At 41.6% G+C, this 19539-nt stretch overlaps 3 protein-coding genes across 3 annotated transcripts; 2 read left to right on the forward strand and 1 right to left on the reverse strand.

Annotated features, from left to right (window-relative positions):
• Positions 1 to 4188: 4188 nt before the first annotated feature.
• MELLADRAFT_102992 (uncharacterized protein) lies at positions 4189 to 5320 on the reverse strand (the record flags this gene model as incomplete). The annotated part of the gene is made up of 6 exons (XM_007406237.1): positions 4189 to 4284; positions 4383 to 4695; positions 4814 to 4905; positions 4969 to 4978; positions 5067 to 5127; positions 5260 to 5320. The coding sequence occupies 6 exons, from the start codon at positions 5318 to 5320 to the stop codon at positions 4189 to 4191; spliced, it is 633 nt and encodes a 210-aa protein (XP_007406299.1).
• A 2538-nt stretch (positions 5321 to 7858) lies between these two features.
• Positions 7859 to 12553, forward strand: MELLADRAFT_115404 (uncharacterized protein; the record flags this gene model as incomplete). Its single annotated transcript, XM_007405837.1, has 10 exons — positions 7859 to 8551; positions 8651 to 8782; positions 8846 to 9469; positions 9539 to 9858; positions 9931 to 10128; positions 10193 to 10300; positions 10382 to 11179; positions 11262 to 11500; positions 11588 to 11830; positions 11912 to 12553. The coding sequence occupies 10 exons, from the start codon at positions 7949 to 7951 to the stop codon at positions 12517 to 12519; spliced, it is 3873 nt and encodes a 1290-aa protein (XP_007405899.1).
• An 852-nt stretch (positions 12554 to 13405) lies between these two features.
• Positions 13406 to 15413, forward strand: MELLADRAFT_93391 (uncharacterized protein; the record flags this gene model as incomplete). The annotated part of the gene is made up of 3 exons (XM_007405838.1): positions 13406 to 13844; positions 14009 to 15272; positions 15347 to 15413. The coding sequence occupies 3 exons, from the start codon at positions 13406 to 13408 to the stop codon at positions 15411 to 15413; spliced, it is 1770 nt and encodes a 589-aa protein (XP_007405900.1).
• Positions 15414 to 19539: the final 4126 nt, after the last annotated feature.

The raw sequence follows: 19539 nt of genomic DNA on the forward strand, positions 1-19539 counted from the left end.
TGGTGCGGAGGTACCGCTATGAAATGCGGGGCGCATAGCGCACCCAAAAAACACTACGATATCGCTCCGCCCGCACCATTTAGTGCGGAGCCGTTCGGGTATTGGTGGGTGACTGAGGTTGAGTTGAAACTGAGCTGGATCTAGATTGAGACATGATGGTGAGTTGTGTGGATTTATGGTGGGTTAGGATAATCTACGGGATTGTATGAACTTGTGGAACTTGAAGTGATACAAAGTTCAAACTCCAAGGGTGACCCCGTTAGGTTACCCTAACGGGGCTGAACCTGCAAGAAAAAGCCCCACAGTTTTATCCTCGGTATGGCAGCGTACTTGCAATGGGCGTGCAGCACAATGCTCCGCAGCCTTGCACAGCCGCTTGGCAACACCTCCAGCAACGTCTGCAGCGCACCAGGATATTCTAAAAGCCAGAATCAGAAGCATGCAACGCAGCTGGGCAGCTGCAGTGAAGCCATAAAGGTTTTGCTGTGCAACGTGCCACTGCACATTGCAGCAGCGCAATAAGTCCGGTGTTGCTACACTACAAGCTACTGTAGCTGGTTTTTGTTCCTCTATGCTATACTACAGGGCCAAAACTTGGTTAGCTGGAGATTTCCCAGGACTCTGCGTAGGGTAGCTGGAATTCATTCATGCTGAGGAATGGGTCTTTTTTGATCTGGATACTTTTTGTATCTGGTTCACGCTAAACGGCCGCAGAGGGCAGGCTTGATTAGCATGGGTAATAAAGCCTGACAAAATAGAAAAAAACCACAACTTGAACAGAGAGACTAAACTAAATAAGTACGAGTTATAGAGGGTGGTTTTTCTTGTAATACACTTGTGCTCTAACTTAAAACAACTGATTTTTTCTACTTTTTACCTTACAAATTTTATAACTGTGGGGAGAAGAAACAATGAAATTAAGATACAATAGTTAATACTTATATTGCTAGGGCGGGTGGGAGGTAAATAAATTTATTGCTGATGATATTTTTGATGGAGTAAAAAGAATCAGGATAATGAACCAGGATAATAGAAAGATGATAATTTTTGATTATAATTTTTTCAATATTGAATTTGGGAATTAGGGAAATGATCTTCCTATGCATCCAATTCTTCAATGACATCATTTGTAAAATTCTTCTATGAGAAGAGTATCATATAAAATTTGTCTACAAAGAATGGATGTGGTAGAGTGATCTGGCTACTTCAGTTATCCAATCTTTTTTCCCGACCCATTCCCATTCTTCAATACTACGCACCGACTACTATTCATGTTAGCTGTAGCTTAGCGGCATGTTTTTAGCTACACTATTTTATGATATAAACTACAGGTGGATTAGCTGTCTCAGTGTTTCCACACCATTCAGACTGGCCATGATGCTAGGCTACAAGGTCATGTAGAATTTTTATCAGAACAACTTTCCCTGCGGAGGTATTGGACGGCTAGGACTTTGATGGCAACATCATATTTACCGGGTCACACGGCATGCTTTACTTGGATGTCTGGAGCTCATGAATCAAAAGCGGTACCTAATCAGTGGCTCACAAAACCAAGGTGAAGCTGAAGGGACAAAACTCAAGGTCAAGGGACAAAAATGACTCACCCAAATAGAACAGGTAATCAGCCGTCAATCAGAAGTGGCAGCACCATTGTCAAAGAAGTGATGTGGCGGACCAGCAGAATTGTGGATTTGGATGACGGCCAGATCAGAAGTCGGGGATGGGTCCTCCAAGGTGACGCCTGAGGGGTCACAGCTGGTAAAAAAAAGGGTGGACTGTGGTTAGGTTACGAATCCAATAGATAATGTGCACTGGGATGAAGTACACACCTGTATTGGCTGTATTGGACCAGTGGTGTCAAATCAAGGATGAAAGAAAAGTTTTCACCATGACACAAATTTGCAGAACAGCTGTATCAAAGTCCCTTTGCGCAAGTAGTCAAGACTTGCAGCTAACACTACAGAAAATGTAATCTTTACCAGGCGGAAAAGAAAACTACTGACATAGAAAAATCCTGAGGCAACAGGAAAATAGCTAAAAATCTGAAAAAATATGCACCTTGTTCCTAGACGTTGGGGCGTCATGATGAGTATTTTTTTGTATTTTATGCACAGATATTGGTTAATGTACTAACAATAAAGGCTGAAGATCATCAAAAACCCGCCTGTAACAATAGCTGAAATTTGGGTCATGATCATGAAAACAATATTTTGTGGTCTAAAAACTTCAATAACTTTTGCAATTCTGCTCCAAATAACTTGATTGTTGGTTCATTCAAAAGCTAAACCATTTTCCTTTACACTTCATAAAGGCAGCAAGGTGTTATCTTGACATGTAAACACTCTACATTTGTTCAAACAATTCTACATGGATAGCTCTGTAGGATCTTTTGCAGACCAGCTACAGATGTGATGTCACAATAATAAATGTAGAGGAAAGACTCACCTTGTTTATGAACTTTAAATTGAGTGATTTGATCCAGAACTCCAAAAGTTCTTGATGTTTGAAGATTTCAAAATCCTGTCTTCAAAATCATGGGCCAAATTTCAGGTATTGTCACAGGTGGGTTTTTGATGATTTTCAGCCTTTATTGTTGGTACACGTCCCCACGCCTAGGATTCGTAATCATTAGGTTCGCAACAGGCCCTGGCCCCGCAGCTGCAGAACTTGAATGATTACGTAAACCACTTGGAGGGGACTGTGCATTAACCAATATTTGTGTGTAAAATACAAAAAAATACTCATTATGACGCCCCAATGTCTAGGAACAAGGTGCATATTTTTCCAGATTTTTAGCTCTTTTCCTGTTGCCTCAGGATTTTTCTATGTCAGTAGTTTTCTTTTCCGCCCGGTAAAGATTAACTTTTTTGTAGTGTAAAGTCCTACTTTTTGACTCACAACAGTAGAATTTTTGGCCATTGTTTTGTTTGTACGCATCATGAGGATCACAGACCTCATAAAATGGCTCATCCAGCCATGCATGGCTTCCTTAACATCTTGTGTGTCTCCTCTTGCCGGTTTCAGATCTTCACTGCAGGTGGATTGACAGCTATCTTGATTCTTGGACACTGTGTTTTTGGGGTTTTGAGCACACCTTGGGGGTCCTTTATTGGATTATGTGTTGCAGCTACAAGTTTTTACAACTCCTCTGAGTGAGTTTGATGAATAAAATACATCCTGACAAATACATGAGGAGTAATAGTATGAAGAGAGACCCCCTCTCAAACTGCAAGCATCATTTTATGATGTCTATGACTCTCACAATGGATGATCAAGGGAAAAGGCCCAAAAATCCTGCTGTTGGAATTGAAAAGTAGGACTTTAGTCATAAGTACCCCCCTCAACTACTTGGGTGGCAGGGACTTTGATAAGTTTAGATGTGAATCAAAATCTGGGGTTTATGACTTTTGTCCCAGTTTTCCTCAAGTTGAGTAACTGGGAAAAAAGCTAGGAAGCCCCCGGATTTTGATGTTTGTATCCCATAAATGTACTCTTTCTCTGCTGAATGTTCTTGGTGATACAACACAGGTAGCACTTATGACATGACATCCAGTCTTGGTGCACACGCAGTTTGTTCTTGCATAAAAATAGAAATACGAAAAGCATAATCACAAAAAACGATTCCAAGGGGTCAGAGTTAAAGAAAGAAATAGTATCTGTGTGACTAAATGAAGTCCTGCAATATCCCCCAAAGTGAAACAGCTGATCTACGCCCCACGCGACAACAAGGTTTGTGATCGCCTCTTTATTTGTACCTTGAAGGAATGACTTGGATAAACTCATGACGATACAGTGTCCCGAAACCTGGCATTCCAATGCTCCTCTGGTGAGGTTTTCGACTTGATCTCCCTCAAAACGCTCTCGAAAACGACATAGGTTGATGACATCACACCACATTGCAGTTGCAAGGCCACTTTGGAGGTCCTTCCGATTCCCCCGATGTTTTCTGAACATCAGTCTGTTTTTTTTGAGAACCTGCAGACTCCTCGCCGGTAAGCCGAAGTTCCGTGGTGGCGGATTGGGATTGAACTGCCTTGGAAGATTGATATCCTATATTGGGTATGAATTGCTCGCTGCGTTCGGATGAGTGAAACAGATCTTCGTGTTAGCATTTTCTCTCTAAGTCGGCTCAGGCAAGGGCTGATTCGTGCAATATCAGTGATGACAAGGTCGACTCCTAAAAACTCACTACATGTTCGTTGGATCGCGGCCCAAGGCATTTTGCTTCTGACGCAACCAGACAATTGATCGCACAAGTCCAGCAAACAGTTCCTGTATGTTGATCTACGTGAACTTGAATATCAGTGAAAACATACGCGAGATCGCAGCAAGTCTTTTTGCTTCATAAAAAATTCCGGTTCAAGAGTTCATCAATTGCTTACGTTTTCTTTCGCCGAGCACTCTAAAAACATCCCGCCTGCTGCATCTGCCAGTTTATACCCTGTATCTTCTGCTACTTGTCTCGAGTCAGTCAGGTCAGACTTGTTTCCAGCGACAACAAATGGAAAAGGATAATCTTTTGGCCTCATGTTGGAAACCGCGGGTGGGTCGCGAAGTTGACTCGTGGAATTTTTCTTTGCATTCTTGATAATCTCCAAAAAACTTGGAACAGCGTTGAAAGATCCGATCGAGTTGATAGCATAGGTGACTACGAAAGCGTCGCCTTGAGAGATAGCGTGCTCCACCCACAATCCTCTAAGCCCACGACAAAGTCACACCAAAACCAATTTAACTCGACCATTAGAATAGAATAAGATCCGTCGAGGTTCCTTAGAAGGTATGGTCGATGGAGCTGAAGAGGATCATAGCGTACCGATATTCCTCCTGGCCAGCAGTGTCCAAAATTTCAATTTGCCACTGAACGTTATCGACCATTGTTGTGAATAGAAAGCTATCATCGATAGTCTTGAGTACGCCAGCGCAAGGTTAGCATCAGATCGCTTGCAGAAATGGTCGCTCAAGACTCACGGGATCATAGCTAAAACATGAAAAAATTGTGTTCTATGTCAATAGTGTTACTGTCTACATCTAAAACATGACAAGACTCTCGTTGCTCCTCAGCTCACGTGTCATTATATTCGTCCTTGATATACCGTAGCGTCATGCTAGACTTTCCAACGCCACCATCTACAAATCCAAGTCACACATGTGTCAAAGTTGAATGTAAATATGGAGCATGACCAAGCTTATCCAAACACATCGAAAATTTCAAAGAGTTCGATTTTTGGGGTTGTAGTTACAAAAAATCAAAAAATTTACCACCGACTATGACAATCGTCAACCTGTTCGCCAATGGCTTCGTAGATGACTTTCGGCCCATCCTCGTATCTATTCGAGACGCGAAGAAACAAATGTCCCACAAGAAAAGATGTCGAATCGGGCGTGGTTTGGATGTAAGTTCGGTCCGGCGCGTGATGAAGACGCTTATCGAGATGAAAGTGTTGATCCTAGCGAGGTATGTAGATGGATGAGTCTGAACTAAAGATGATATGGAAAGCAAAAGACAAGGGATTTATGCTATCGATGGTGGAAAGTGATGGAAGCCAAGATATCCGATAAAGTATCCTGATATCCTGATACATAGATCTTCATGCAACAAAAGCAACGAGACCTAACGTAATCTAATTTTAAGCATTGAAGAGATAAATATACATCAGTGTGTAAAGGAGTACATCAGAGTACATCTCTTCAATCTCTTGCATAAAGAGAACTCTGAACGAATGAGAGGAAGCTAACTTAAAAAAACCTCGTGGACCGACGTCGAAGAAGGCAGAGAAAGCGTAAGGCTTGTGCGACTTGGACGAGCACGGCTGCGCGCGCGAGCTTGATTAAGTAACAATTAAAGCTCAATAAAGGAAGGATTCAAACTTTTCACGTACCAATGCGTCCAGAGTTTCATACACTCTTCCATGCCTAATCAAACTTTGTTTTTGAGCTACCAGAATAAGTTTGTAGAGACTTCAATACCTTCAAGCTGATACTTAAATATGTATGTACACTATGATAGCTTGAGGTTCTTCTTTTGTTAAAGCTACACAATTCTTTTGTAGAGAAATTGCTCAGCGTTCGGTACTCACTTCAGAATCACCTACGGTTGATGACAGCAAGAAAGCAAGAACCACTTTATAAATTGAGTATGTTTTCAAAAATCGTTCCACAAGTTGCAAAACTCATTCACACAAAAAATCAAGAAAATCTTGAGGTTGTCTTGTTGAAGGTTACTCGAACTCATCCTCAGCGGAACACATTTTCAAAAGTCTTGTTTTTTTTCAACTTTTGTAAGACTGATGATAAAATTGGTTTCTTTGTTGTTGTAGTTACAAAATATTCAGTCCGTGGTTACATCCTTCTTGCTGTCACCAGCCATAAACATATATAGGATCAGGGATACAATCTTTCCGAGAAAACCTGATCGAGGTTCTTTTTTTGTAGAGAAATTACTTAGCGTTCAGCCCTAGACAACACACTTCAGAATCACCGACATGGGATCAGATACATAGCTCAAACAAGTGTTCTTGACCGAGCTTTCGGATCCGAAAAGACTTAACTGAGCCCCTCATCAAAAGACTTTGGGTTTTGCGGTCCGACTCATAATTCGAAGTGTTGGCGATGCAATGTGAGGGGGTATTGTATTGACGAAATGTGATGTACCGAATCAAAAAGAATGTTTGAAATGACTCAATACACCAAGAGCGCGTACATCACATGAAGGTCAGAGATTGATGATTTTTGGAAATCAACTTATATAAGTGGTACTGGAGAATGTGTTTGGTTACATTCCTTGCAGTGCACAAGTCAATGCAGGAGTCAGTCAACTCAACTGCCAAGACATTGCGGATGTGCTATGCAATAGGTAAACATCATGAGTCCTATGTATCCGAAGAGAAAAGACCAAAGCAGATCGAAGCAAAGGGGTTGAGAATGAACTCCTAAAGGACATCTTGATCAGGCTTCGAAAGACGTTGAAGCGTGACGCAACATCTGGTATGAAGCGGAGCTCCTGATTCAGCCTGATCGAACACATGAGGAAGAACGCGAGATCCGAACAAGTTGCGATGTAGAGAGTTCGATCCGATAGCGTAGATCCACACAACAGATCTCGGTAAAAGAGGTCCGTTCTGGTCCGTTAGGTTTTTCGAGTCAAATGGGATTGGTTGGGGAAAGCGCACCAAAGGATCGGACGGAAAAGCCAGAGTATATGTTAGGTTGTATGTATGGTTGGGGGAAGCATCATGAAGCGCAGATGAAGTTCAGAAAGAGGGAAAGACGAACATCAAAATAATGTGGAGATAACTACAGTATAAACATATCGAGAAGCTAATATGCTAGTAAAGAGTAGTACCCCAACAAATCCAACACTGGATCCTGTCCAATTCCAAAACATCCAATAATCGATTTGATACCGAGCAAACCCAATAGGGAGGATGATAGTCTGAAGTCAAACTTATGAGTCAAAGCATAGAGTATCTTCCTACCAACAGATCCCGTTTTGTTCGTTTTAAGGAAATCAGGTTGACTGAAGTGAAAAGTGTTTTGGTTTAATTCAACTCATCAAACTCGTTGGACATCGCATGAGTTGCTTTACCAAATCTTCAGTTTGATAATAAAGTAACTGATCATCAAGATATCCAATACCCAGCTTGAAGTTGTCATTGAGCCATCGATCTTGTTTGAAGTTTAACAGTTTTGAATGAATGAATTGTTAAGTGAAGGCTGTTAAGATATTGTGTAATTGAAATCTTGACAATTTAATTATTGTGTATTTATGATTTTTTAAATTTTCCCAATCAAAATCTTTTCTACCCCAATCAAATCAAAAAAAATACAAAAAATCAAAAACACAAAAACCAATCATCAATCAAGATCCTATTTACCTACTTCTCGACAAAACAAATCATATCAACCAATCTCAATCATATCTTCTTCTTCTTGATCTCTTCATCATACCATGTCTACTTCCATCGATCAATCTTCAAGACCTTTCTTATTATCTCATTTACCTACCTCAGCTCGAGTTTCATTCCCTGTACCTTCTCATCAGTCTCAATGGACTACAGCTGAGATCTCTAGAGAAGCTTTTAATCTTTGGCTTGAACTTCAATCTCAATCACCTTTAAATTCAATCATTCAAAATCAAGAACAAGACGAAGACGAACAAGAAGATGAGGCTGAGATCGAAAATAAAAAATCAAATCAACTTTCTAAAACTATCGATGAAGCTAGTCTGATCTTATTATCGCATTACCTTGAATTCTCATCTAATCGTTCTACAGATCAATTACTTACTTTATCTGCTATAACTCATTTTCATCAAACCATTTTGAAATCTAATCAACTTGATCCTCATTCTTTTGCTCAACTTAAAACTAGTTCTGAAGAAGCTCGTAAACAAATCATTAGATCTTATTATCTTGCTAGAATCAGTTTAGAGTCTCATCCTGATTTGCCAAAGGCGATCGTAGGTAAATTATGGAAAGATGAAATGGGCAAGAAAGTCGTAGGTGTGTTTGGTGGTCAAGGTGTGAATGAAACGTATTGGGATGAACTAGTGGTATGTCTTCCTCTTGGTTTCGATCATTTTTTTTTTCAGTCTTGAATCCATGTTTCAAACTCAAATTTGACTCCTGAATTTGTTTCGACTGAATATCAGAATTTATATTCACTTTACCCTACATTATTACATCCATACCTTCAAACTGCCGATGGACCTTTGATCAATCTTGCTCGATCGGCCAATGCCAGTAATTCACTTTACAAAGATCACGGCATTCATATCCTCGATGTAAGTATCTCATTTAACATCTCTTCTTTATAACTTGTTCTGATACATGTTTGATTTCTGCAGTGGTTAACCAAACCGAACACCAAACCACCCGTCTCTTACCTAGCCACTTGTGCTATCTCACTTCCTCTCATCGGATTAGTCCAATTTGCTCATTACATCACTATTGGACGTACACAAGGTCTCAGTCCCAATGAGCTTTCCGCTCAACTTTCGGGCGGTCTCACAGGCCATTCTCAAGGTGTGGTGGTAGCTGCCTTGGTTGCAGGTCGTTTACCTGCTTCTGAAGATACCTGGCCCAACTTTTACCAATCTGCTATCCGAGCTCTTACTCTTTTGTTCCATATCGGATTACGAGGTTCAATCGCATTCCCTCCGATCTCTTTACCACCCAAGGTGACCAGCATCACTGCCGAACAAGAGGGATTACCCACACCTATGTTGGCTGTCACCGGTTTACCGTTAGGACCTTTACAGAAAGCTATTGAAGAACTTGATGCGCATCTTCAAAACAATGCTTCTATCACCTCCAACGAATCTTCTAGTCCTCGTTCACATGGATCAGTTCAAGTGTCTCTTTTCAATGGTCCGAAAGCTTTCGTTGTGACTGGAAATCCGAGAAGTTTGGTCGGATTGGTCTCTGCTTTGAGAAAGGGTAAAGCAGAACCTGGACAAGATCAATCCAAGGTAAGTTCTCATCATATACATACCCTTCATAGTCGCTTTTCACTTATACCTCGGTTCGAAACCCACCAGGTCCCCTTCAGTAAACGACTCCCGGTATTTTCCATGAGGTTCTTACCTATCGGCGTGCCATATCACTCGAACTACCTCCAAGGATGTACGGCAGACTTGCTTAAACCTGTTGAAGAGGGTGGGATAAGCCCAGATGAAGTGTCTTGGTGGAACTCGCACAAGAAAACACTTGGTTGTCCAGTGTTTAATACCGAAACTGGAGCTGATCTTCGATCTGAAAGTAAAGATTTGCTCAAAAGTCTTGCGGACCAAATCTTCACTAGCCCGATCAGGTGGACAGAAGCTTGCGCATTTTCTTCTGACACCACCCATATTGTCGAGTCAGTCTTTTTTGATTTGCTACCTCTCTTGTATTGAAGCTGACCTCAGCCTGTGGGTTGTTTGCTATATAGTTTCGGCTTGGGTAACTTGTCAGGTATTGGTTCATTAATTGCACGTAACACCGAAGGATGTGGTATGCGAATGGTCTTTGCTTCTTTGGCTGTCTCTGGTCAAGGCGCAAAGACTATGAATGAGGTATATGCGTCTACTACATTGGTGAAGGAGGAGAAATGGTCTGAAAAGTTCAAGATCACACTTGTCAAGACTCGGTTAGTGACTTTTACACTTCTTGACGAGTTGTTTTCTGATCTCACTGACTTCGTCGATCTACAGGGATGGTCGAATTCACATCGATACCCCCTTTTCTCGTCTACTGAGCAAACCACCACTCATGGTTGCTGGTATGACACCTTGTACAGTGCCTGCTGATTTCAATGCTGCGTGAGTTGTTAATTCCGAGATAGATCATATCTATACTGCTAGCGATATCTCGACTGACTTACCAACGTTTCTTCTGTTCAGAGTCATGAACGCTGGTTATCACATCGAACTAGCTGGTGGTGGACACTACAATGCCAAAGCTTTACGTTCAAAGGTCGATACTATTCGATCTAAACTTCAGAAACCCGGTTTGGGCTTCACCCTCAATGCTCTTTACATCAACCAAAGGCAGTGGGCCTTCCAATTTCCACTCTGGCTTCAAATGCGAAAAGAAGGACTTCCAATCGAAGGATTTGTTGTAGCAGCTGGAATTCCTAGTACAGAAAAAGCCAAAGAGATCATTGATGGATTACGTGAAGCTGGGATCAAACATGTTAGCTTTAAACCTGGTTCAGTGGATGGAATTCGACAAGTCGTCAACATTGCTGCTTCGAACCCCGATTTCCCTGTGATCTGTCAATGGACAGGTGGAAGAGCAGGAGGACATCATAGTTGTGAAGATTTTCATCAACCGATCCTCTCTACTTATGCATCAATTCGAGCACAGAAGAATTTGATCTTGGTGGTCGGTTCAGGATTTGGTAGTGCGACCGATGTGTATCCATACTTGACAGGTGAATGGTCAAAAACGAAATTTGGAGTTGAGAAGATGCCATTCGATGGAGTTTTGTTCGCCAGTAGAATGATGGTAGCTAAGGAAGCAGCTACCAGTGATTCAGTGAAACAATTGATTGTTCAAGCTGCTGGTGTAACTGATGAGAAGTGGGAAGGCACCTATGAACGTGAAACTGGTGGGATCATTACCGTTACTTCCGAACTCGGTGAACCGATTCATAAGATTGCTACTCGAGGTATTAAACTGTGGAAAGAATTTGATGAGTAAGTTTTATTTAATGATCCATTTTGAGCTACATGAGATCATGAGGGTTGTAGACTGATGATTTGCTCTTTGGTTTAAAAGGACTGTCTTTGCACTTCCACGTGAGAAACGAGCAGCCTGGTTGGATTCACATAAAGATTATGTTATTTCCAGATTGAATGCGGATTTCCAGAAACCTTGGTTTGCTGAGAAAGATGGACAACCAGCTGAATTAGGAGACATGACGTATGAAGAAACGGTTAATCGATTGGTTCGATTGATGTTTGTTTCACATCAATCTAGATGGATTGATCCAAGTCTTCGAAACTTGGTGGGAGATTGTAATTAACCTTTCCACTTTGAATTCTAATTTTTTTTTTTTTTTTTTTGGAAAAACTGACCAAACTTTTCGATTTGGTTTTATATAGGGTTAAGAAGAATTGAAGAAAGATTATCAGAAGTGAATGGAGCGGCTAAAGTATCAGAACTTCAATCTTATTCAGAATTAGATTTACCACAAGAATTCTTGATTCGATTCTTTAATCGATATCCAGAAGCTAAAACTCAAATCTTGGCTTCTGAAGATATTGCATATTTCTTGGCTCTTTCACAAAGACCTGGTCAAAAACCCGTCCCATTTATTCCAGTCTTAGATTCTAATTTTGGAATTTGTGAGTTTTGTTGATTGATTCGGGATTTCAAACTTTGAAGATTAGAGGACTCAGAGATTTTTTTTGTTTTTCGTTTGGTAGGGTTTAAGAAAGATTCACTTTGGCAAGCAGAAGATATTGATGCGGTTTTTGATCAAGATCCACAAAGGGTAGCTATCTTACAAGGACCGGTGGCTGTATCCCATTCGAAATCGGTAGACGAGACAGCTGAAGAAATTTTGGGAGGTATCGAAACTGGATTAATTCAACGATTAATTAAAGATGTTTATCAAGGAGATGAATCGTTGATTCCAACGAGTGATTATTTAGGAATCAAAATCGATAGTCAAAGATTAGAATTACCTGGACTTAAGATTCAGTATTCGATTGAAACTAAACAAGAAGAAATGATACATACGTATGATATTGATGGGATTTTACCAGATCATTCAGATTGGTTAAACGAAATTTGTCAAACTGGAGCAGGAGGAAGTGAAAGTGAAGGGAAAGGTCAAAAATCATCGACTCATTGGTTAAAAGCTTTGGTTGATACGGTTTGGATTTTGTTAGATGATCGGTTTATTGAGAACCCAATGAAGAAATTGTTGAAACCTAGATCGTCACAGAGGATTCAAGTGATTACTGATTTGATTGGAAATCCGATTAATGTTAAGGTCTTTGGTGGGATTAGGAATTCGATTGTTACTTAAAACTTTTGGCAATTTGAATGGAAAAGATATCGAATTTGATTTGGATTCAATTGATTGAAAACTTTGAATGAACTTTGGTTTGGATAAATGTGAGAGAAAGTAGTGATTGTTTTTTTTTTGTTTTTTTTTGCTTTTTCTCTATCGCTTTCTCTCTTTGCCTTGAATTATTTTGTTTGTTTGTTTTTGTTTTCTTTAATTTTTTTTCTCATTAATTAAATTCTTTTTAAAAGAAAAAAAAGTGTTTGGAGATCTATCTATCTATAACTATCCTATCCTATCTAAATATACAAGTATACTAAATTTTTGAAAATTGATTTGAAGTGAAGACTACCAAAGAAAATTAAGCTTGAAAAAGAACTATTTTTTTTACAAAAGAAGTAAGTTTTTTTTATATTTTCTTATATACAATATAGTTGAAAATGAAAATTTGATTGATTGTTTAATGGTTTTTTGAGTGAGGGGTTTTGAATTTGATTGATATTTTGTAAACCTTGAAGAGCTTTTCATTATTGGTAGGTGGTGCCCAAAGGCACGACGGTACCTCCGGTTTCCACAATACGGGGTGATATCGCTCGGGGCAGGACCGAGTGAAAATGGTGCCTGTACAGGGCATAACATTTTTGCTCGACGCATACTTGGAACAATGTGAAAATCTTTTCACAGTTTTTCCCATCTCTCCCACGTGTTGACTCTCACTCTGCCTCCGAGACGTCTCACACCCATAGCTTGGAAGACGAAGCTATCACTCCACATCTTCTCAATCTTAGTGATCAATTTTGCACCTACTCACCAAGAGGGCTATTCTCTTCACCCTCAACTATCAGAATCGTTAGCCTAATAGATTCAGAAACAAATTTCTTAATTTTTTTTTCTTTGCTCCAAAATCATGTCGACAGAACCGGAAGCACCAGATACAGCTAGGATTGAGAAGAACTTGGAGGCTTTTAACAATCAGTTAAAGCGAACGAGCGAGAGATTGGCAGGAAGAGGTAGTTCAGCCCCCCCTCCAGAAATCGACTCGACCTCCGCATCGACACCAACATTATCGTCCTCCACTAGTGTAAGTAGAGGCAGGGGGAGAGGTCGCGGGAAGAAAAGCACCGCATCATCAACCAGAGCGGCAACTGCTGCAAGAAGATTGGCTGCTGGAGAGAAGTCCAAGGATGGTACGGAAGATACTACAGATCCAGCCTCCACGGCAAATGGTACTTCATCGAGCACGGCTGACGTGGCTATACCTGGTGCAGAAGGTGCCGCTAATCAAAGCAAGGGAATGGTAGAAGCAGGTTTGATAACCAGAGATGATGTTAGCGTGGGAACGAGACGTAAGCTATGTTTGAAATTGAATCATCCACCTTAGGGTGTTGCCGCAGATGCAATGCCACAATCGAATTGTGAAGCCATCGGTGGATGTTGCCTCTCAAGGAGAAGTTCGAGTTTGGACGGACATTGATTCCCTTTTCCTTTGGTTTTTGTCGTGATACAATAGCAGCGCGCTCGCCCAGCCGCAGAAATACCACCGCTGGTGTGGGAGTAAGTCCGCCCAGAGGCTTTCATTCTTGGTTGGCCGCCAACAACTACACCGTGATGTCGAAATCGTCCTTGACCGGTACCGACACCGCTGCAAATACCATTGCAAATGGGGTTTCTGTTACCTCTTGGGTTACATCTACTGCCGCTCCTCGTGCTACTTCTGCTGCGAAGTCCACGACTCCAACCAAGTCCACTACGGCAAAAGCCACCGATGTGAAATCAAAGTTGGTAGAATTTGTTGACTTGTCCACGGTCGATGACGACAAGTCTTCTAGTAAAACTGCAGAGAAGAAAATGAAATACGAAGATGAGGGAATCCAGTCTAATGGCCTAGTTGCGATGTCAGATTATTTCGCGAAGAAACTCACCACCATGAAGGGCTACATCGCTTTGTCCGTTTTCAACGCCCAGTGGCTTCGGGAAGATCTCCTACAAAACACTCTGCGTAGTAGATCGACCAAGGAGAAGCTAGAAGACACTTACATCGGCTTACCAGTGCCGGTCAAATGGAAGATGACCTTCTCAGAATGGGTGATAGCCTTTGATCTTTTCGTCGCCTACCTTTGTTATTATAAGCACGGACAACTTGCGGATAGATTCATGGTCCATAAAGAAAATGTTTTCGCTATTCAGCGTGAAAATTTTAATTGGCCAATGGCTTTTAGATATGACATAGCCATCAGAACCACTGTGATGACCTTCAGAAACAAAAATGGCAAGATTGCGAACCCAGCCGTCAGAAACGAGAAGTACGAAAGAGAAGCCTTTCGCGAAACAGAACGATTAAAAGATTTCTTACCTTCCTTTGCCGGAACGAACCCATATGCAAAGGGTGAAGCCAAAGAGTTCATCAACCCACTCTCCGGACTTGACAGTCGTCCTATCACACCTCTCTTTCATCACAAAAACAGTAACGCCAGGAAACCCAACGCTAGATCATGGAATCACTTGAATCAGTTAGTCCATGAAGGGCCTGGAGGAGTTAATTGCGGAGAGTGGGAAGATTGTAGAGGAAACGGAAGAAATGTCAGAGGAAGAGGAAGAGGTGGTGGTTACGCCGTTAATAATGGGGGAAATCGTGAAGACAATCGGAGAACTGAAGGGAGTGGATCATGGCATCAAGACGAGCGTCGTGAGGATCGTAGAGGAAATGATGATCGGAAAGGTGGAAATGATCGTTATGGAAGAAATTACCGTTATGGTGGGAATGGGAAGGCAAAGTAAGCCAAACAGGAATTTACTTACGGTTTCCTTTGTTGTGACTCTGCTGTTAAAGAAGTGTTTGTGATCAAAGTGGCCACTGCGGGCCATATCGCACCCCCTCCCTAATATGGAGTTCCGAGTTTCTTGATCTAGCATGATTGTTAAGGTGTCTGTGCATAGGCGTGGGATATCAGCGTGTGATCGTAGTCTGATGTTGTTTCTTATGCTCGGTTGTTTTGAAATGAACTCGTGTGTTTCTCATCGGATGACTGACTCTGACACCTTTTCGTGGTTCTTTTGCCATTTGCCACGGTGATTGTGACAGAAGTGTTGAACAATTGCCCAGAGATAGGAGCCCGTATTTGAGGAGAAGACCTGGAAGGAGAGATTCTGTTGAATCCCTTGGCCAACAGGGGCGAGAAGATGAGAGCAACAAACTGGTAAAACTCCTACCTTATACGAACTCAGGTCTCAATTTTGACGACAGGTGGCCTAGTGAATCAGTAAGATGCGATCTAGTGATCCCTAGATGGAGAGAGCTTGTAGAGGAGTTGAACATTGGTGAGGATGCGGAAGAAGTGATCACGAGTTGTGAGATCGGTTTCGATCAGGGGATCCCGAGGCATACGTTAGGAGCTAGAAAGTGGTTTACGCCAGCGAATCATGAGTCAGCTTTGGTGGCTCAAAGTAAAATTGCTAACACTTTGGCAAAGGAAAAACGGGCCTTTAGGATATTCGGTCCTTTTACTCACAAGGAAGTGTACGAAAAGATGGGTTTCTTCAGATCTAGCCCGATGGGCAGCGTAATTAATGGTGACGGATCCTTTCGGATAATCAACGACTTGTCGTATCCACGTAATGAACCCGATACCCCTTCGGTGAATAGCTTTGTAGATAAAGAAGACTATGGAACAACCTGGGATGATTTCAAGGTGGTGTTAGTGTTGTTTAAGGAGAAAGGAAAATGGAAGATGGCGATATTTGACTGGGAAAAAGCCTATAGGCAGATTCCTTTACACATAACTCAATGGAGATACCTTTTTATTCTTGACCTGTATAATCAGCTTTGGTTAGACACTAGGATCCAGTTTGGTGGTGTAGCTGGATGTGGTGTTTTTGGGAGACCTGCGGATTTATGGAAAAAGATTATGGTGAAGCGGTTTGGGTTGAAAGCAGCTTTGAGATGGGTTGATGATAATCTGTTGATAAAAGAAGAGGACAACCCAGTTAGGATTCAGGATATTGTAAATTTAAGTAATGAAATGGGAGTGGCTTTGAATCAAGGGAAAGTGCACGAATTTGCTGACGAGCAGAGGTATATTGGATTCATTTGGAACGCAAAAGAAAGGACGGTGCGCTTACCAGAAGACAAATTCGAGGAAAGGAAGAAGCAAGTCGACAAGTTTTTAGTACCTGGAGAATCATTCTCATTGAAGGAGGTCAAAATTCTGGTAGGAAGACTGGGTAATACAACGTATATTGTACCAAATTTAAAATGCTGCATGCCGAGTTTTTACAGGTGGGAGAAAGAATGGCAGGTCAAGGCGGCAAAAAGGAAGGTACCTGGTTATCTGATGGAGGACTTACTGGAGTGGCAAAACGCACTGAAGAACTTCGAACCGCACCGGATTATCCCAGATCTGATACCTATTGATTTAAACTGGGTGGGTGATGCGTCGATGACGGGAATTGGAGTGTTGATTGGTAATCGTTGGGCACAGTTCGAGTTGGTGAAAGGATGGAATGACTGGTTGCCGTTGCATGTCAAGAGGAACATTGCTTGGGCGGAGACAGTCGCTATAAGGTTAGGAATGATCATGATCAGTAATATCCAAGAGGTAGGTGGGAAATCCTTTTTGGTACTTACCGATAATACCACAACGCAAGCAGCTGTGGAGAAAAAGAAGTCGGGCGATAGAGCCGTGAATGGAGAATGGCGAGAGATCCAGAAGCTGTTAGTGGTTTTGCAAGCAGATATTGTAGCTCATCAAGTGAAATCTGGTGACAACTTGGCTGATTTGCTGTCACGGGGAAAGGAAAAAAGAGATGTCCGTGATTGTGTGAAGATCGAGATTCCGTCAGATCTGCGATTGATTGTGAAACAGGTGTTTGAAATGAAATAACCCCGTGTTTTCTATGCCCTTTCGTCTAAGAGTTCGATCGTTTCAAGTTTGACCTAAGTGCCCCTATTGAGTCCCGAGCCGGAGTTCCTTGTGTTACGACAATTGCCTGACTAGTTACCTATACCTCGAAAACGAGAGGTTGAGGGAATTTAATCGTCCTGTGGAATTCAAAAATCAATTATCAACACATCGTAAAATGGAATTCTTACGAGGCCCTGATGGATTAGACTCGACATCAGAAGATCGAGTGAAACAGTACTTACTAAATGGAAGCTGGGCACCTACGACACTAAAGCATTACAATGCTGGAGTTACGAAGCTTATGGCTTTCGCACTCGATTCTCAAATACCAAGAAACTTACTACTCCCGATCGATCCAGGCGTTCTGTGCGAATTTGTTGTCTGGGCAAGCCCTCCTTTACCAGAGGACAACACACTCCAGGGACCGGCGCCGATCAAGTCAACTACAGTGAGGACTTGCCTTTCGGGCATTAAAGCCTGGCATCTTTTTCACCACTTCGAGTATCCACATAAAACAACACCCAGGGTGGAAGCTATCTTACGAGCGGCGGAGAAGTTGGAATTATTGAAGCACCCTAAAGAAAAGAAGAACCCGGTATTAGTAGGACATTTATTTAAGGTTTTGGAGGTTTTGTCAGACGGAGGTTTGGAGGATCAAGTGGCTTATACGGTTGCGTTGACCGCGTTCTGGGGTATGGCCAGACTGGGAGAGTTGTTGAAAGCGCCGTCGAGTGCGAATAAGGTCTTTGTGAAAGACGTCGTATGGGATCCTCAAGGGAAGTTTCTGAAGCTTAGAATTCGAGAAGCCAAGACGGCCGTAGTGGGGGAAATCCAAGAGGTTCATCGTCAAAGTCAACGTTCACTTTTAGACCCGGTGGGAGCCATCAGGAGACTTATTACTGCGACAGGCGCAACAGAAGACGATGCATTGTTTTCATATCCTAGTGGAGATAAACGGATTACGTTGACGAAGGCTCGAGCTCAGAGAATATTTAATGATGTTTGGGTACGGAATGGATTACGACTTACGGGCCACTCCTTTAGAGTAGGAGGTGCGTCCTTGAGGTGGAATTTAGGTCATCCATTGGAAGAAATCGTGGGTGTGGGTAGATGGAGATCGAAGGCATATAAGCTTTATATCAGGGAATATGACGACGAGGAGTTGTTACGTACTAGTAATTTGTTGAAAGAACTTGCGGTATGATCGTGGCTGATCAAATGTTGAATCAATGGAGTGTTGTTATCCGGGGAGTTTGCGTCTTTAGCCCGTCGGGAGCTACCTAACTCAGGCCACCGTAGATGGGGTTTTTCTCAGGCTCAGGACGATGCCCCGAGTTATGGGGAAGATCTCACCCCATCTGCGGTTCCTGGTAGTCCTACCCCCCTCTAGCCTTTGGCAGAGGCCCCCCCCAAACACAACCAAAACCTCCCTCGCGGGAAAGGGGGTTCTGGTTGTATAGGATACAACCAGTAACGCGTAGAGGGTACTCTACAATGACGTATTGGATATGGAAATACAAAGTCATATTATGACTCTAGCGGGAATTCGTATACAAAGTATACATCACAAATCTATGACCACTCATAGATATCACTAAGTAGAGAGTGGAATGAATTGATTAAATTGAGTGGTAAAAACACTATGGTGAGAGGTACAGCCGTATTCATGATTGATGAACACTCAAAAAAACTTTTCAAATGTTTTGAAAAAACTATTTGAATAATCACAGAAAAACTGCGGTGATTAATTATCTTTGCTGTACCTGTATTCACAATTTGCTGTGATTGTTCAAAAAGTTTTTCTTTCAAATGTTCATCAATCATGAATACGGCTGTAAAAGAAGAAGAAAATGGTTGAGCATTTGTGAGGTTTTATTCTTTCAAAAGGTTTTTGAGGTTTTAAAAAAAGATGAGATTTGAAGAAAAAGCTCTTAATCTGTTTAAATCAAAGTGGGGAAACAAAAAATTTACAGTTGTGTTGAAAATAAATGTTCTTTCTGTTATTTTTGGGGGTTTATTTTATGTATCTGGATGTGGTTTTTGACTTGGTATGTAGACTAGAAATAATTACATAGACCAATCTCTATAAATCTAATAAAACAATTCATCTGATAGATTTTGGCAATTAAATTTTTTCAAA

Source organism: Melampsora larici-populina, assembly GCF_000204055.1.
Source record: "Melampsora larici-populina 98AG31 unplaced genomic scaffold MELLAscaffold_5, whole genome shotgun sequence".
In the NCBI taxonomy this organism is placed as follows: domain Eukaryota; kingdom Fungi; phylum Basidiomycota; class Pucciniomycetes; order Pucciniales; family Melampsoraceae; genus Melampsora; species Melampsora laricis-populina.